Source organism: Leptosomus discolor, chromosome 3 (assembly GCF_034619465.1).
Source record: "Leptosomus discolor isolate bLepDis1 chromosome 3, bLepDis1.hap2, whole genome shotgun sequence".
Lineage (NCBI taxonomy): Eukaryota > Metazoa > Chordata > Aves > Leptosomiformes > Leptosomidae > Leptosomus > Leptosomus discolor.
The window spans coordinates 12,073,932-12,093,164 of record NC_141393.1 but is presented as its reverse complement, the minus strand read 5'-3'; the positions used below and the strand labels follow the sequence as shown (position 1 = coordinate 12,093,164).

The 19,233-nt window shown below is 40.4% G+C and overlaps 1 protein-coding gene across 2 annotated transcripts; it reads right to left on the bottom strand.

Annotated features, from left to right (window-relative positions):
* Positions 1-4,417: 4,417 nt before the first annotated feature.
* Positions 4,418-19,233, bottom strand: XRCC3 (X-ray repair cross complementing 3). Of its 2 annotated transcripts, none has more exons than XM_086462142.1 (7): positions 19,179-19,233; positions 18,673-18,810; positions 17,625-17,837; positions 11,034-11,188; positions 8,535-8,747; positions 5,882-5,928; positions 4,418-4,767 (listed from the first exon to the last, which is right to left on the bottom strand). In XM_086462142.1, the coding sequence occupies exons 1-7, from the start codon at positions 19,231-19,233 to the stop codon at positions 4,545-4,547; spliced, it is 1,044 nt and encodes a 347-aa protein (XP_086318268.1). In that variant the 3' UTR covers positions 4,418-4,544. The 2 variants fall into 2 exon arrangements, with proteins under 2 accessions (XP_086318268.1, XP_009956514.1); XM_009958212.2 differs by having other exon boundaries at positions 5,894-5,928.

Genomic DNA, 19,233 nt, shown 5'->3' with positions numbered 1-19,233 from the left:
ATAACTGAACTGTTGCTGTGATGATTGTGCTTGCAGCACTGCAGTGATAGAACGTAGCACTTGATGGGAAAACGATCGGACGTTACCTTTTCTTAAAACAACCAACCCCCCCCGTCCCCTGAAGCCCTCCTGAATGGTAGTAAATTAAAATGGTTTTAAGCTTGAGAAGTATTTGTGCTTAAATTGTACCATTTGAATCCAGTAACTTTGAAAACGGTGTGGTTCTGTTGTAAATATATAGTAAAAGGGGTGTGCAGTGCTTTGTTGGAATGTGTTTACAATACTTGATGCATTCAAGTTACTTTAGTTTTTGTTATGCAGGTCGTGTATTTTGTCTGAAAGCTGCTAAGAGAATTGCATTTTTGGTAATGTTAGCCTGTACTGAGAGAATAAATGTTAAAAGATGCGATGCTGTGAAGTTTACTGTCTCATTGTAGCAACTGCACGTTGTCACAGACTCACAGAAGTATTGGTATAACCCTTGGTTTGGGCTTTTTTTTTAATAGTTTAGAATTGAGGGAGATCTTGAAGGTCTACATTAAATTATTCCCCCCGCCCCCAACCATCCAACCATTCACAGTCCCAGTGCACTGAATAGTCAAGGTCAGTAGGTTTGAAAAAAAACCCCACAGCCTGAAACAACAGTGCCACTGCCTGACAGAGGTCAGAACACCCGAGAAGGTGCTGGTGCTCACAGTGAAGCTGCAGAACTGTTCTTTTATAATAATCAGTATTTAGGGGACTGTAGCTGGAAGTTCATGTAACGCTCCAGCTACGTCAGAAAGCCCGAAGCGGCTCTGAGGGTTGTGCTGGCACACACCAGGGAGAGGGAGATGTAAAAGCTGGGTGCGGCGCGGAGCAGGCCTAGCGCAGTAGTTCTTCAAACCAGCTCAGTCCTGAGGCTCCCTGTGTCTGTGCCCAAGTCACAGCTCAAGCAGGGGAAGTTACCGAGTCCTTAGGCTTAAATTAGGGAGCAGAAGCGTTACGCAGTGGCGATGGGGGGTGGCAGTATCACTAAGGCCGCTGAGTTCTCTGCCCTCAGGAATGGGGTCTGCTGTTTTCTAGGACCTGGTTTAAAAAACAAAACCCAACAACAGCAAACCCAGAAAACCATTTGTAATGTCAGTGTTTCCTTGAGGAAAACAACCCCACCCAGCCCCTGTCCTGATATGTGGATTTCATATTTCACTTAAAAGAAATAAGAAACCTTCCACGATGGGCTTTAAGCTGCTGCCTTGTGCTCTCCAGGGGCAGTTACTGCTTGTCACAGCTATGGACGAAGTCACAGGCGGAGTTCACCTGTTTGTCTTACCCCATAAAACTTAGCTGAAAATAAACTTCCACAAGTGTTATTTGTAACAAACAATAGCAATTCACTGATTTCGTCAAGAAACTTGTAATGAGATTGTTTAGTGCGTTTCACTACATCTGTTTTGTTAATAGGGCAGTTGTTATTACCAAGCACAAATTAATTTGGTTCTGCTTTTCCACAGCAATGTTTCCAGAACCTTGTATGATCTGTCTGCTGAAAAAGGCCTCTTTAAATATATCACAGAGCTGTAAACTAATTTGAAACTGTTCTTAAAAGTTTCTCAAGTGTCATTTAACATTTCGAAGCATAGAAAAATATCTAAAAGTAGTCTTGCAGGAAAAGGATGATCTACTTCATACATTACAGAATGTAAATCTTCTTTGTAAAAACTACAATTTATTTTCCTGTATAGCAACAAATCTCAGTTGTGAAATCCAAAGATGAATAAAGCTGTATAAAGGGAAGGTTCTTCGCATAATTGCATTTATTAAAACTTAAGCATGTCTCGATGCTTTTGATGCAAGGCTTCAAAGAGGGCAGCTCCCTTGCTCAGTCTTTATGAGGACAGTCTGCAGCCCGAAGCTGTCCTGATGCCAGCTGAACAACGGTCCAGGTTTCTGGCTGCGCAGGGAGGTGACTGAAGAGGGGCAGAAACTGCAGATGAACGTTCAGCTGCTGCGAGGGCCGGGCTGTTGACTGCAAGCCTGGGGGTCAGTCGCAGTCTCGAGGTTCAAGTTCGTGTGCGATGAAGAGCTAGGAAACGTACTGTAACGTACCGTGACTTGGGTTTGAGCCTCCAGCTGGAGAGTTAAGTGAGAACCAACATGGGCAATGACAGGAAGCCTTGCTCAGGTAAGCTGTTACTTAAATTTGCAGGTAAAAGCGTGTTTCACCAGGTAAACTGGGACTTTGATTACAGACCCAACCGTGAGTCTTTAGCACTTCCGTCTCATTCCTGCAAGCGGTCAGGTCGCAAAAAGAGCTATCAAAATACTACAAACCCAAACCTTAAGCCACGTATCAGACTGTTCTGAGCATGGTTCACAGTGAGGCACGCTCCTGGGATTGAGGCTCTTGTAAATGAATGTCTGGATAGGGGTGGACTGACTCCCATTAATCTGCTACAGCCCTCTGGCTTTTGTTTTGTTATTTTAAAAAACAAACCAACCAACCAAATTAGTACAATGGGATAAGCAATATATGGTCTCAAGTTCCTGTCCCAGACACCCATGCTAGAAATGGCAGAGAATAATTTGAGTGTTACTCATGCTGCATTAGTTTACCTTCATTAAAATTGTCTGGAAGGAGGCACAGAGCATGAGGATTTTAAGACCTCTGAGCTGTAGCACTCACTTTTTCCTTGGGTTGAGCAAGTACACAATGACTTCTAAGCTTCACAGTTGGATTTTATTACAAAGCATGAGAGAGCATGGTCATTTTCAAATACGGAGAATTAAGACACCTCAGAAAAGACTTAGAGACAATTTGTTATGCTGTTTGCACAAGGTCCCCTACGATGACTGACGGGCTCTCGGAAGGCAAGGTGAGCAAGTCGTCCTTTCTGCTTGCTTAGTTTCCTTCAGCTTCAAGCCCTGGCTGTGCCTGTTCTCCTCCAGAACTCCCCTGAGGCACTCGCACAGCCCCTGTCTGCCAGGCCTCTTTTCCTAACATCAGACTTGGTCGTCCTCTGAGAGGGTGGCTGCCAGAGACTTCCAGCTCGACAAAACTTGGCCTTCCTGCTGCCCAGCTGGTGCCTCCACAGGAAGCTGTATCCTTGAGAGCACTGCTGGGGAAAGGTCGGGGAGGCGGCTGTCTCACACCATGTACCAGAAGAACACGGAAGGAATGTGTCTGGACTCGCCTGCTACTAAGTGATAGTCATTCCTCTGAACTTGTATTTAGGGAAGAGATTTTATTGTTTAGCCTAGAGAGAACAAAAGGTTCTTATTTGCCAAGAGACAGAAGCGAGCAACGTAACTACATGGAAAAATGTCAGCCTCTGGTAGACTTCTTGTTTGGGCAGCCTGGGGAAGCAGGACAAGGGGGAAAGCTGAAAGCTTAACAAGTGCATGATGCAAGTGAGCAGCATACACATAAGAGCAGGCACCCACGTAACACACGCCAAAGGAGGTCTGAGGCCTTTGGAAAATGCGTGTGAGTAACTTCATCTGGTTTTCTTTCACATTGAATGCAGCAATGACTAGGATAAGCAGATGCCTTAGCAGTAGTCTGAGGACAACAGAAAAAAGATGTGATAAATAGTGCAAAGAGGGTAAGAGAAAACACTTCAAGCTCTAAAACAGCAACAACCTGAGCAGAGCAGTAACTCCATGGATGGATGAAAACAGCTACAGGTGCCCTTCAAAAACACAGTTTAGCTACGAGCCTGACAGTGAGGTCAGTGCCCCAGAAGCTGATGGAGAATGCCATCCAGCAGCACCTGCAGCTGGTTACACAGCTTCAGCACTGGGCAAACAGGACAAGGCGTGGGGGTACAGGGCTGCTTATTTGGTAAGTAAGTGGAGGAGGCTGAAGAGGGGAAGGAACTGGAAAGCAGAAAAAGAGTGGAAACGATGTAGGAGTTCTACGACACTAGATATGCCCATTTAGCACAAAAGCAGTACAACCTTAATTCTTACAGTAAGATGTTAAAATTAAGTATCTTTCTGGTATTTTTTTAAAATCCTAACATCAACCACAAGTGGTTTTAAAATAGGATAGTGGCTTTGTGACAAAGCTGCTTTATGTCATTTCTGAGGCCCTACAGAGAGAACAACTACACTTATGGCAGCATGACGCCCAGAAACACCAGCAGGCAGTATTAACAGGTTGAATTGGAGTCCTCCTATGCCTGGAAACAGAGAAGGTGCGCAATGGTAGTAAGTGCTGTTTCTAGATGAGCATGCTATCAAAACAGAATTAGAAATCTGCTCTCCCCTAACATGGGGATTGCCAAATCCCACTCCGTTGTGCAGCCTCCACCTGTCCACCCCGTTACTCCTCTTCAGAATACTTCTCTTACGAGGAAAAGCTGATGAACACATATCCAAGTATAAAAAAAAAAAAAGATCTTTCACAAAGTAGACAAGGCTTGATGTAGTCATAGCACTGTTCATGTATTTCAGCATCCATTCCTCTCTTCTAGGAAGAATTTCATTTTACTAGTAATCCTTCCTGAAGCAAAGTAGTTTTGGTACATTTTTAGAGCAGGATACTTTACTATGCAAAGGATTTATTCTATTCCTTTTACACCTTCCAATTTTACTGTATAGTAGCAAGAGGATGGAGGGAGATGAGGAGCAAACACTACTCTTAAAGTCCTCACACTTCCAGTGTGGTGTGCTGCAACTCCAGGTGATTGCTCAGGCTGGGGTACGCGGCTGACCATCAGTCTCATCAGCAGTTGATTTGCCCAGGTTATTCCAAGTGCTGGAGAGACTCTGTTATGCACTCCGCTATAAAGAAAGCATTACAGATTTCTGGAGGTGTGAATTGAATATGAAATATCTACACTTCTGTTGTAACAAAATTACACTGGAAGAAGTAATCTACTGTTTCTAAATTCACTGTTGTTTCCTATATTTAAACCTAAAGGTCTTTTAAGACAGAGATCACAGGGTATACTCACAAAACTATACCCTAGGTTCTCTCCACAGCAAGGTAACAACTGGAAGAGAAGTGCTTCTATAAAGGAGGATTCAGTCACTCTTCCAACCACAGCCATGGTGAATACCTGCCTCTGTCTTGACAGGTCCCTCTTGTGACAGGAAAATAGCAATACAAAAATGATCGAACTTTAAGAATTTGAAGTGTGTAACTGTTGGTCCTGGATTCCATTCAAAGGTCTATTTACAAATGTTCGGTAGATGTAACACTGCGTAAGTGTTACTTTCAACCTGAAGTTAAAAACAATTTTTTTTTTCCTGGAAAAAGCGCAGTCTCCCCGGTAAAACAATTACAAGGTAACCAGGGGAAAAAAAAAAAAAATAAAAAAAATTAACCTTATTAATGTCCTGGGTCAGTTTCTGAATCCAGAGAACGTAACTAACTCCTTGCAAAAACACATTTATGTAGCACCTAGCTTATCTACTAAATCAAGACAATAGTTACAATTAATTCAAACAACTAATATGTGAGTTTGAATCCTGTTAATATCTTGGTGTCAAAAGACACTCCTTTATTTTCTTAGGCAACTAACAAAACCAACTGATAAGGTTTCGTTGCTGTATTTTTTTTTAAGCAGCCAGAAAATGCACTCTGTTATATCAGAGTCAGGAAGAGATGCAAAACCACTCTTGTGTAAGCAAGTACACCAGCCATTAACTACTCCAGGGATTTTTTTTTCTCCCAAACTTGCTGATTAGGGATTACAACATAAGTGTGTAGGACAGCTTCTTCCACTTTACAGCACATCAGTTGTTGCTGATCTCCAGCACACACAGCATTGCTGGGTGAGTGCACTACTGCTCTTAACACACACTGGTAGTTTATACTGGAGTTATAGAAGAAATACAGTGGTTAAACACTGCCGTGTGTGGCATTGCCACATTTCTGTTGCGGGTGACTTACCTACAACTGCACTGAGCAGCTTCCGACTCGCTCACTGCATCGGTCACCTAAAGCAGAAAAACGATGTTTGAAGTTGACCTGTAGTTACGCAGTTGTTTTTAGCAAGCAGAAGGGCAGGGAAGGGAACGAAGCCAAGAAACTTCAAATGCTGCTGGATCACAAGTTAATCCAAGTTAGAAAACCCTTATTCTTCCATGGCAAACTAAAAGAGAGTTATGAAGTCTCATCTTGCTCTACAGTGCTACAACTATTTAGGTAGCTACAGCTTGTATGAATTTAACTACGATTAAGTGCTTAATTTGTTAACAAAATAAACAAACAAAACACACCCCCTCAAAATTGTTCCAGTGCTGCAGCTGTAGATAAAAGGTACTGAAGTGCGGGGATCTCAGCTGGACTGAGGCCCCTGGACAGGACTACTTTGACCTTGAGAGAATTCCAGTCTATCCGTGAGGGAACAAACAGGAATAAGAAGAGTTGCAGCTGCAAGATAAGCAAGTCCTGAGAAAGTGTTGACCACAAGACAAGGCATACATATCCTTTTGGCAGAAGAGCCGAGTTATAATGAACTGTGCAAATAACAAATGATAAGACTGTATAACAACTTTGAACCAATTAGAAAGAGACACATCTCGAAAGCTAAGGGAAAAGAGAGCATAAATGACCAGAGAAAGAGAGCAATGAAGGCTTTTGTACTACCAGGCTTTCAAAAAGACTTGTTGTCTTGTTGCTTTGTCCGTCTCGACCGCAACACTGAAACCCAAGTTTCCAAATGATGTCCTGTTCTCAATGATTTCACTAGCTTTGAAGGCCACTAAGGAGCAGTTTGTCTTAGACTACAACCTAGAAAAATCCACCCCTCTTGACTCCCTCTGTTGTCTTTTAATGGCATGATTCTTCCACACAAGTTCTTCACAAAGTACAGCAAATTAAGTTATAAGTGCTTCTCTAAATGTAACATACAGAATGGATTATTTTCCAGCCATAATCTTAAAGTTATTATATTCACAGTTTATCTCTGTGATGTATTGAGTGACCTTCCATTATATTACAGTGCCGAAGGACCCTTTGTTAGCAAACAGTCAGACTGCTGTCATTCAGCATCAGGCAGTGACCTCATCGGTTGTGAGCCAGCCCCAATCACGGGAAGGCAGATCTAAGCAGGTCTCTTAAATCACCCCTTTCCCTCTCATGCTGAACCATTCCAAGGTAGAGACTGGATACATCTAGACTTACACTGCCCTTAAATCAGAACTTCTTTTGACTGCTAGATGGGCCCTCAAAACCCCCAGGAAAAGGCAGACAGGCTTTTCCAAACACACATACTCGTAGTATCCCAGAAGCTAGCCAAGGAACCAGCTCCAGGGGTTGGCTTCGTAGCATAAATGCTGAAACACCCAAACCTTTGCTTAACAAAGAGCAAAATCCAAACCTTGCTTCCCAATGTCTCTGCTAATACCAAAATTCAGAAAGCAGTTACAAGAAACCCCAGTTTTCCTCAGAAGCTAGCTGACCCTGTGAAAGATTATGTAAGAAGTTGCTTAAAAATTCAGAGTGACTCAAGGTTGAAATTGAAACCTTCCTGAATCCTAATGGGACTCTTACTGAAAATAAAACTCTGTGCATGCCTGAAAGCTGCTCAGATTACTGCAGTGTATGAATTCCCATATGCTTTCTTCCAGTTATGGTAGAAAACGTGAGGTTTTACACACTGCCCATGAGGTAGCTCCAGAAGTTCCCCCAGGGAGCAGAAACAAACCAAACGTGTAACAGTTGACTTGATGTTTCTAGAACCTCTTTCTTCTTGATATAAAATTCTTCTTATTTCTGACTTCAAGTTCAGCTTTTCTCCCTACCTGTTTTCTTCCACTATGAGAAGGAAACATCAGGGCTGAGTACTTATTCGTTCGATGGAAGGGCCTTCTGGAACGGAAGTTTCCCAACAGTGGTGTGCCTGCACGTTTACTTCCCCCTTTCTCAGGCTGCATTCCAAGTGCGAATGCTTCACCTCCAGCACTCATGTGCTCCTTCAGTCTGCAGTTAGACTAAGAGCAGTGGCATGCTGCTTCTGCAGGAGAGAAGTAGTGTCTCGGCTCGTTTTCTCAAAAGAATGGTCTTTTTGATGAGTATCATTGTGGCCTTTTCAGCTCGAGTCAGCACGCGTGTGTTCTAATGCTTTAGTAATCTCAGCAGTCACATGAAAACGCTGAGCTACACAAAAATGCAGCAGAGTCCCTGGTGTTTCACTGTCTCCTGTACATGTGGAATGTAACTGTGCATGCAGAGTTCCCAGAGCAGTCCTGCTGGCGATGGCATTTGAAGCTAGTGTTGAGAAAGAGCTCTGTTATTGTAGTTCGCCGCTTTGTGCATTTGCCATATGTATCTATTTTCATTAGCTTTAATGGACAGCCTTTGAGAACATTAATAGTCTGTAAAAGCTTAAATGACATTCTTAAACTTCTAGAGGTTAAAATTTACTAGTTTAAAGTACATCAGTTTAAGGAAGCTCCAGTTTCCACCAGTCAATTAAAACCCAGTTAACAGTGTTAAGTACAGCACCAAGAAATCTGCACACACAGACTTCCCGCCCTGTCCACCCCAGCCATTTATTGAATGGTTCCTATTAAAATCAGAAGCAATTTTGATGTCATACCTGATTAATGCACATTATTGGAGTCCTGAATCTAGTGCTTAAACTGTGAAGTTGTGCTCCAAATGTCTGCAAATACCGAGCCTTCACAACAGAGTCTGAAACTCCAAATTCACATCGAAACAAAGCAGCAATGGAGTCTATGACCACCAACCGCACCATGCCTCTTGCGAGCAGTAGGGAAACCCTTTTAGTGATGCAGTTGTGAAAGGTATCCTACACAAAACACAAACAGCCAGCATTAAAACAGTTCAAATAACTAGTTGTGAAATTGACAGTAACCACAGCTACCGTCACCGAAACACGAGCCGATGGAGCTTCTAATCATAAAAGCAGTTTGCAGATCTTTAAGTCTCACTAGTAACCATTTTTTGCAAATGTCTTGTGATTTTACCTTAAGAAAAAAAAAACACCAAAAAAAACAGAGACCAAACTGCAATGTACAGTTATCTGCAGCCCTGACTTAAATCAATTATGTATCAACATTTCAAAATCTCAAGAATGCAATACTACAACCCCAACCCATTCCTGTTTTGCAGGAGTGGTTCTCACTGAACCACTGAGGACTCAAGACTAGCATTAAACATTCAAACCAGAAGTTAGAGACTATGCTGCTATTCCACCAACCATGTATTAACAGTAAAATACAGAGTTGCCACATCCAATCTATATTGATTGAGAGTTTTATAAACATGAGTAGCTGCAACTTACGTCCTCCCTATTAGAAGGGTTACTGACTGAACATTTTGAAGTCACCAAATATTTCAACTGCAGGAAGTTTAGCTAACAAGTATTTTGTAGGGTGCAACTTCCATCATGTAAGAATAATCCTATCAGTCAGATGAAAGGTCCTTGCAGCCCCTTATCCTGGCTTTAACAGTGTGGTCTGCAGCAGCAGAGTAGAAAGGAGAACAAGCTCATGGTGATAACCTCAGCTTCTGGCCATTGCAGTTTCAGCATTAGCAAAAAACAGCAATAATGTGAGAATCACAGTTCTGATTGGTGCCACTCTTTACATCTACACAGGGGTTCACAGCTAAGAGCTTACATGCCTCCAAAATTATATACAATACAGTCCAGTGTTCCACAGCTTCTAAAGCTAAATTGTAATCCTCACATCTGAATTACAGTAAGGTCTATTCAACCAAATGAGCTGCTTTTTACAAAATAAGTAATATTACAATTAAAAAAAGCCTTTTATTTATTTTTTTTAAACAGAGGGGAAAAAATTACTCTGAAGAATACACGACTGCTTCCCATTCTGGAAAATGGATTTTTTTTGTTTCACTTACTGGTATATCTACAGGAAGCTACACTGCACTTCAAACACCTCAGTGTTTGTACATGGTCCTTCTGTTCGTACAAGACTCATTCTTTGCAAGTGAACACACGAACAATTGGATTCTTCAGAATGAAGGAAGTAAAAAACATTTTTTGATGCAAAATATAGAATGTCATTGTGATTTGGGTTTCTACTTCAGTTGCTACAATCTGCCTATCCCTACAGAGCAATGTGTTCCATGTACGCACACCCCGGATCTATACATGGCAACAAATGAACTGTAAGAACCTACTGTGCAGTCGCTGGACTCACCAGTGAGTGTGGTGTTTTACTCTTAAGGGTATTTTACAGAGACGTACATACTACTATAGGGTGATTCTCTCCTCTTTACAACAACATACTCTGTAGCTTCCAGAAACCTCAATTAGAACTTGAGTTAGTATTTCCAATGAAAGAGACACAGAAGAGGTAGCTGAGCTGCTGCCTGGACCACACAGTGAGTAAGTGGCAAGCATACCAATGTACAAGATCTTCTTTCACTTGCAAACTACAATTAAAAATGCTCAACAACTGGAATGATTTAACAAGGGCTACTTTCAAGCCTTAGAGAAAAACAGAACTGACGTTCTATCAATAAAGAGCAGTCGTGGCTACTTAAGAAAAAGCACAAAACCGTGGGTTTACAAGGCAAGAACACAGTACTGAAGTCCGCGTCTTTTCCCCTCCAGTTCTACTTTGACATCTCACAGGCAGCGGGGCAGGACAGCTGCGCTGCTGTGGGTATGCAGTGCCATTAACTGTTCCAGGCATCATTTTTGTATCCTTTCCTCCCATCTGCTTAATCTGCAGTTTAACAAGTCTGGTGTTAGCCAGGATACATGCCACCTTTTGCATATTTATTTATATCCTGTCTCCAAACTCAATGAAGACCTCCTTAGGAACTGCAATAAAATTAGTAGCAGTAAGTCTACTACATTTAAATAAACGTAATTACTTACAAAAATCCACTACATGGTTCACTCTAAAAAATATTAATATTTCTCTCAATATCTTTCATAATAAAACACTCTAATAGTTCTCTAACAGCAAACCGCAGAGATTAAGAAGTATTCATTACAGATCTTAGTTCACTTTTAGCCTTTGGAAAGGTCTCCTATATAAGAAAAAACCCAACCCTGTGGTTATTGAATTATAGTGTAATAATTTGTGCTAGTACTTACTAGGTCTGCTGCATGCTCAACAAAAATATTGTTTCCAAATTTGATCTTCTGTATGATTTCAGCTGGAACATCTGCACGCAGCTTATGTTGTTGATCTATGAGCTGCTGCAAACGTTTACTTGGGAACACATCTTCTGTACAAATGTAGACAGCTCCTATAGTCAAGGAAACCACCGCTGTTATTACACCAGGGCTCTTACGCACGCAATTTTCTTAACAGCACAAAAATACAATAATACATTCTGCACTGAAAAGCTAGACATAAGTACCTGCAAGTTCCTCTTACTTTTTTTTTGCAGCCACATCGAATCAATGACGAACAACAAAAACACACTCCTACGAATCAATGATGAACAACAACAAAAACACACTCCTATGACTTTCCTGTAATTGCCAGCTCCTTTTTTTGGCGCCTGCTGACACAACGGGATTTTTGTACTCTCCACTAGGTGACACTCTGCACAGCTGCAGAACACCTCACCGCCTCGCTTGGGGGATTACAGGTATCGTAAATAGAGCAATACTGCATAGTTAGTCAGAAATCCAAAACACAGCAGCGTACTATGAAGAAAATCAGCTATCCCAGCCAAAATCAGTACAACTAGTATTTTGATTAATTTCACTCACTGTTTTCAAGTTTCTTGGGTTTAAATTTACAAATGGAGGGGTATTTATTGCCAGTTTGTAAGCCAGTTTAAAGAGAATCACTCATCCAATCCCAGTCCTGAAATTGGCAGATTAGATAAAAAGCATTTTACTTCAATCACATTACTGTGAGTGACGTCTAGAGATTTTTACTGTGATTTCTAGTTGACAAGTATGGATTATTGCAGAGAAAATTAACCATACATTGATATCAGAGATGTTGGGGAAAGAAAACAGAAGTGCATGCTATATTTTCCTTATAAAAAATTGTTACTGTTACTGCAGAACTAGCCAGAACTATCAGCAAATACTTATGGGGTTACCTCTAAGGACTAAGTCCACTCACTAACGTGGCTGAAGCTGCTAACACAGCTTGGCAGCTGATGTGCTTGGCAGTATGAGACATCCCGAACATTTCCACCCCAATGGTCTGTCTCTACATCAGCTCTCCAGGGAGCAGAAAGTCCCATTTCCATATGCAACTTCCAAATCCTCTATATATTCCACTGAAAAAAAAGTGTGAAACTATATCCAATAGCAGAAAATGAAAGATCTCAGGACTGGATCAAGTGAAAATTAATGGTTACTTTATCAATAAAAATATTTTCCTGATGGACACCTGGATAACACAGGGTACTGAATTCTGAGAATCTTCTATACAAGACAAAGACGAGCTTAAGCCTAATTTTCTTTAGAGCTAAACTTGCATCTTCAGCTTAATTCTCCCCAACCCCACCATAAATTCTTACCAAAAAATCACCCTACTGCACATATGTAACATTTTAAAAAATAAATTATTTTTCCAAGACATAGTCTTATTTTTAAGCACTCAGAAAGCTATCAGGTAAAGCAAAAAAAATTACCCATGCCCACTAATTTAAAAAATTGTCTTTGCCAGGTGACAATTAAAGGCCTTCCTCAGTTATTAATACGTGGAAAAATACTTCATCATCATCATCCACACCTTCCATTGGAGGTACTGACATGTTTCCAGAATTTTTATTTCTATTTTACCTAATAACAGGTTCAAATTATACTTTGGCTCCTTTTTACTCTCCTTGGCCCTGGCAGCCAACAGCATTTATCATTAGAATATTCAGTCTCCATTCTCAATTCCCAGTTTCATTATGTATATGCTTACGTCAGAGGGAACTGAGGGTTGTTGGCAGTGTACAATATTTAATAGTGAATAAGGACAACAATAAAGCATTAGTGATCAGAGCAGTCATGATCTGATCACGATTTCTGAACTACAACATATAAAAAAAACTAAGAAGTTGAACCACGAATATCTTCTGTACTTTCCCCCACTTTTTTTCCTAGTGTTAGAGTCGATGGAATTCTGAATTTTAAACTGTGGACATAAATGCTGTCTTTGGTCATTACAACAACTGAAGTCACACGCAATACCTGTAGGCTCAAACAAGCATGTATACCAAAAAAAGAGCAAATGAGTCCACAGTTACTTGAATCCGTTAAGTTCACAGTGACATCAGCAGCTTGTTGAATACTATCTGAACTTGTATGACGCTCAGGTGAGGAAAACACAGCGAACTATTAATCATACCACTTATCTGCTTAAGGCTTTTTAAACAGCTAGTTATTAAGCCATTAATGAGGTGAACCTTAACTTTCTTAACTATTTCCCTAGGTTAATTTCTCCTAATTGGACTCATTTTCATATCACTCTCCAACCTGACAGTAAGAGCTGAGTATCAAACAGGCAGGTGAGTATCTTTACTACGGGCAGTTCATGTGTTCCTAATCAGATTTCCAGTTTCATCATTTCTAATAAGCCAGTAGGTCAAGCAAAATTTCTAATCGGAAATGTGACATTATGTATATCTAGCACCAACACTCACTCAGATAAGCCAATTATGTCTTGCAACACTTACACCACAAACCTGAAAATCATTAAGATGCAAATTCAGAACCAAATAAACCAAGAAAACCCACCAAGATATGCAGCTTCCTTACGCCCATGCGGTTTCTGAATTTCCCACTAACAAAAGCTATGCTAACTTGTGTCAGCTAGCAACTTAACAGTTGCTAAGGTAAAACATTCTGGACTTCTCATCTACCATTCTTATTCATAGCTGACTGCCTTTTGCACAACATTGCCCAATGCTGAAAGAGGAATTTCTTTACCATGAATGCTGGCTTATAGAAAAATCATCTGCTTTCTAATAATCAACCCCACCTTAAGCAGTATGTCGCTTGTCCTCTCCTTGGTTTACTTAAAAAGGATGGAATGTCTGTTTGTTGTCAAAACTTCCTGGTCGTTGTTTCTTCAAATGCAGATTTGCATTTCTAGATGGATCAGTGCTCCATTGATTAGATAACTGCATTTTGATCCAGAGTTATTGCAACATTCAAGACATTTCAAAACAGAAAACCTGAGAAAATTGCTGAAAAAACGCACTTTTTTTTCAAAATTAAACTTATCTGGAGAAAAAGAAATGTAAAATTCTCCTAAAGATCTTCTTTGCAGATGATTTCGTACACTAGTAAGAACAGCGACAGAACAAACACAAGGCAAACCCAGAGGAGTATAAAACAATCAAGCATCTTACTGTATTACAAACTTACATGCAGTTGTGGCCCAGTTTCACATTTATACCTGATGAACAAGTAAATTGAGGCAAACAAGGTAATCCTACAGTTGTAACACCTGGAGGCAAAAAAGAACAGTGGGAGAAGCAAAAATCTGGTCCTCTCTGCTCCACTGGTCCAGCAGCCTGTATTTAAAACTCCTGATCAATAGATAGACACTATCCTCTTTGTCAAACCATGACAGCAGTTTTACAGTTTAAGTGAACACATTTATTCAGGTTAGGTTTTCTTAGTCAAACACTTGTAAAAAAAGAGAGATCCAGAAGATTAATTCCTTCTTGAGAACAGTTCCACTTCATAGACTATTTCCTGCCTCAGTTTAGTTTTGTAAATGCCAGCATTCAGTCACCTGCCAACCTTCTACTCTGCTGTAATGCTTCTTTGACACCAGTTCAATCTACTGCAGCAGATACTGTACTCTGAGTATGTAACTGGTCCATTTGTGATTCTCCAAAATATATAGTGGGACAACCTTTTTTTTTTTCTTTAAGTGATGCTCATTTCACAAAATAATTATGTAATTGTCATCTTGAACTTTAAGAGAGTAAAGCTACATAAAATATACCAGATGAGCTTTGTCTGGGCTTAAAATTTGAGTTTCACAGTGCAATGAGAATAGCACTCTCTCCTACTGGACCTTCACCACCAAGCCTCTGCAGCTTTTGTTTGTGCTCTTCAGTTGGAATCACACAGAAACATTTGATTAAGGAGAATAGATACACATGCATCAAAAATACAGGAGGTGCTTCATGACAAAGTTACAATGGCTAGAAGAGACTGACAAATAACTAAACTCAATATTAAAGACTGATGCCCAATTATGAGGCAAAAGCACTTAATATTCATAGATCTTTAAAGATAAGCGAATTATCATGACCTAGATGAAAAGAGGAGGCTAGCACCACACAAACGGAAACGCCTATGGCATCGTGCTGCTTACAGTTTATTAGGAAGCCGTCAACACTGACAACAAGTCAAGAGTCAGTCACCCCTTTTGAGAAAGAAGCTCAGACACACTCTTAAGAAGTCAGTTGTCCTCAGTGACCACATAAGCATCTTTCCTTACAGGTCCACAAAACCCAAACAGAAATCAGCGTATTTCATCAAATCCTAGTGCTTTACGTCACTTAGGCTGATAAAAGCGCTATGTTGGTTGTTGACCAAACCCCACCCCAACACCAAACACACAAAAATAAAAACACACTAAAAAACCCCACCCTCAAAGGAGGATGAATTTTGAGCCTTATGAACATAATCTGTCGTGCACCAAACCAGCTTGTTACCAAGGATCGGCAACAAACATTTTTTCCTAACTCAGAATTCTAATATGGATATGAATTTGTCACATTACATTCATGTACTGCTTATGAATTTGGGCATATAAAATAAATTCAGCCAACATGTGATTGACCAAAACTGACATTCTTGGAATGGCAGAAAGATAACCTGGAGGCAAAGGATGTCCTATTTTCTTTGTTTGCTGCCAACCTCCTAGCACAGAGAATTGTAAACAACATTAACACTAAATCAAAGTAAATACATCATGAATCTATACTGTCTAAAGAAATGTATTTCAACATCACCACCTAAGAGAAGAGAAGCTTCTAGCACTAAAAAAAAAACCCCAACCCACCATCATTTGAAATCGTTAGCAAAGTTTTAGCACTGAGATTAACCTTCTATTGGCAGTGCTAGATTTCTGTGATAGTTACTAAGCATCGTTGTTCTCAAGTTCCCTATAGAATAAAACGCCTCATAAGCTTTTAATTCCTGTATTTCTCATAAGAGACTAAACACAACCCTTATTTATAGGCTGCAGAGAAATCAAGTTCCATTTTCCAAGTGCTATGCAAACAGTATCTGCTGCTATGACTGTATGCAGTCTAACATATGGCAAGACACCACTCAGAGTTAAAAACTGGAAGAATTAGGATTCCACCACTCCCTTAGCTTTCCAACTCCTGCAGCAAGATATTTCTGCCTTCTGTACCTTCAAGGTCCTCAAAAGTTCTGCCCTCTCAGCCCTTCTGAAACGCTCTGGCTCTCTCACAGGAGCACTGATACAATGGCCATCCTACCCTATCTTCCATGAAACACTCGGGAGTGGGTAGACGGGGAACACAGGCACGACAAAGCACTCGTAATGGCACCAAGTGCTAGGTGCATAACAAACAAGAACCATCTTCAAGTACAAATAATAACAAGACTTGCCATTCTGTAGCCCTACAAGGCAGGCTGTAGTCTGGTACAAGAGACAAGACTGCCATTAGGATGTTGGGCACCGTGTGTACTCCAGCCCGGTTCGCTCCTTTCTTTCAACGCAAGTAGTGAGAAATGCTGGGGCATGAATAAAAATGTATTTGCATTCAAACTAGTTGCAGCAGTTAGCAGCAACACACGAAGGAATCAAACAAAATATATTTGGTTCTGCTCTGATTAATGACTTAACTTAAAGCAAAGTTATGTAAATCACAGGCTAATTACTGCCCTTTAAACAAGATCTTCATTTGGACATTCCATGATTTTTCCACATGGGTGGATATAGCACAAGAAATAATTAAGTTTCCAAACAAACCACGGAGCTGCCAAATTAAACCCAGTGCTGCACGGAAGAGCAAGATCACAGCCGAAACACACCTAAGGCAGACTACCAGGACACTGAGTTCTCAAAAGTGACACACATTTCCCCCCTTTCTAAGACAGCATAAAATACTTCAAAAAAATATGTATTAGGAGTCAGCTTAGTGTGACAGATGGTTAAAAAATGCATATTCTAATCAAAGAATAAACCCATTCACTTTGTCAAAACCAGGAAAATTGCAGATATAAAAACAACGTTAAGCTTTCTTCAATTAGATTTCCATCAATTTTACACTGTAAATCACTTTAATTACTGTTAACAAACTAAACATTCTCTGAAATTTGAAACCCCCAACTAGGTAACATACACCATAAACCCAAGATGTTTGTGGAAAATTATCTGACAAGCTGTTTTGCTGTGGTTGGTACCTGAGAAGTCATTAAGTATTTAGGACAGCAATGCTTTTCATATACTGTTTGCAGGTGTCTAGTTTAACCCTCAGTGGCAGGCAGGTAAACACCAGCCAATAGTAACTTTGCATTAAATGAGGCTGTGATGCACGGCACGTGCACAGCATGCTCTTCTCTCTGTAAAGCTGCTTTACCAGCTAACCAGCTTACTACTAATGCTACTGCAGAAGGGCAAGACATGCACTGAATTTGTGCATCTACTTCAATGCACTGATGATGTTCTTAAAGACAGTCTATTCCCCTAAATGGCAAATTCATCAGAATTTACACCGCAGTACTTACCGGACTCCAACCCACCGTAGTTGTAAGGATACTGCGCACAAAGGCACAGCTGTAAACAAATCTGAGTCTTCCCAGCAGAACTTTCCCCAGCAAGTTCTGTGATTCCCACTAAGGGAATGCCACCTTTTAACAAGGTATCTAGCACCGAACATCCCAGGCTTAGCTTCTGGTGTTGGGAGGTGAGATGATCTTTATCTTGGTAGAGCTGAAGTGCTGCAGGGTTTTGGATTTTTTTTTAATCATTAAAAAAAAAAAAAGTTTCATTTAGTACCTTTCTAACACTCAATGATACAAAATAGAGGCAGTATACCAGGTTTAGGTCTACAAGGGTCGCTTTCTTTATTGATGGGAAATTTTTCTAGTTCAGCCTGGTCTTCCCCACCTCCCTTTCCCCGCAGGGCCTCCTACCTGAATGCCTGTTCAAAAATGGATAGTTTACACTGACCCCTTTCCTCTTCTCAAACTTTTTTCCTTTCTCTGTCTCTAAGGAGTCTCTATGGAAAGCTACACTCTGGGAAAATATTGCCAGCAAGGTTCAAGCACAGCAATTATGGAAATGGAAAGCTATAGCAGACTATGAAACAGTGTACCAGGCACCCGGCCAAGGCCTGAAGACATATGCAAATCACAAGAAAATAAATTCCAAACACACAGCTGCCACAAAGCATTTGTACAGGAGAAGCTCTTAGGGCCTGTTTGCTTTGGAATGAGATGTTTATATAAGTTTTTCAACTGGTTTTAGTCCAAAAGGGAGAGGGAATCTTTTTTTTCCCCTCTAAACAAGTTTTTCATACTGGAGAATCATTTTGTCCTGTTTCGGGCAGGGTTGACCCTGAAGAATGACACCTATCCCCTTCCATCTACCTTCAAGGTCTCAGAGGAGCTGTCCTTCAGATCATTAAATAATTCACTACAGCAAAACAAAAACTCTTGCCTTTTCACTTTCAGAATCACATCACTGTGTCAATGAGGAGCTGAAACTATTTTCTCCCAGTGACAGTATTTTAAGATTTAAATAGAATACTTTTTTTTGTATTGACTATATTACCTGTAAGCATATCACTTCTCCTCAGTGTGAGAGAGACTGTTTTCAGCAAGCACTGCGTATCTGCACTGGATAGTTTCATCAATCTTTGCAAGTCTGCTCCAGAAAGATTTAAAATCTCTTTTATTGATTTTATTTCAGCTGAAATGAGAAGATTTTTTATAAATACTTTTGGCTGCATTACAGTCTTACGCACAAAAGAAAAACTTTTCCCACTTTCTGCTAATCATTTACTTGAGGTTTATCTACACTGCATTCTTGTAAGCTAGGCAGGCAACATTTACTTTCAGTATACGGACACTTGATACAAAATTGTTTGGAAATTATTATTGAACCATGGGAAAAAGCCATCACTTCTGATTACTCAAAAAACTTGCTTATGAAATACTTAATTACAGTTCTAAAACATTACTGTACATCTGTATGGTTACACCCACAAACACATCATTACGTAAAGGAAGACATTACGGTGACAGATGTATTAGTGAGACATTGGCAAATTAAGTTACCTTTCTTAAGCGCAGCAATTACTTTAGGGTTCAAGTCAAACTGGTCCCAGTCCAT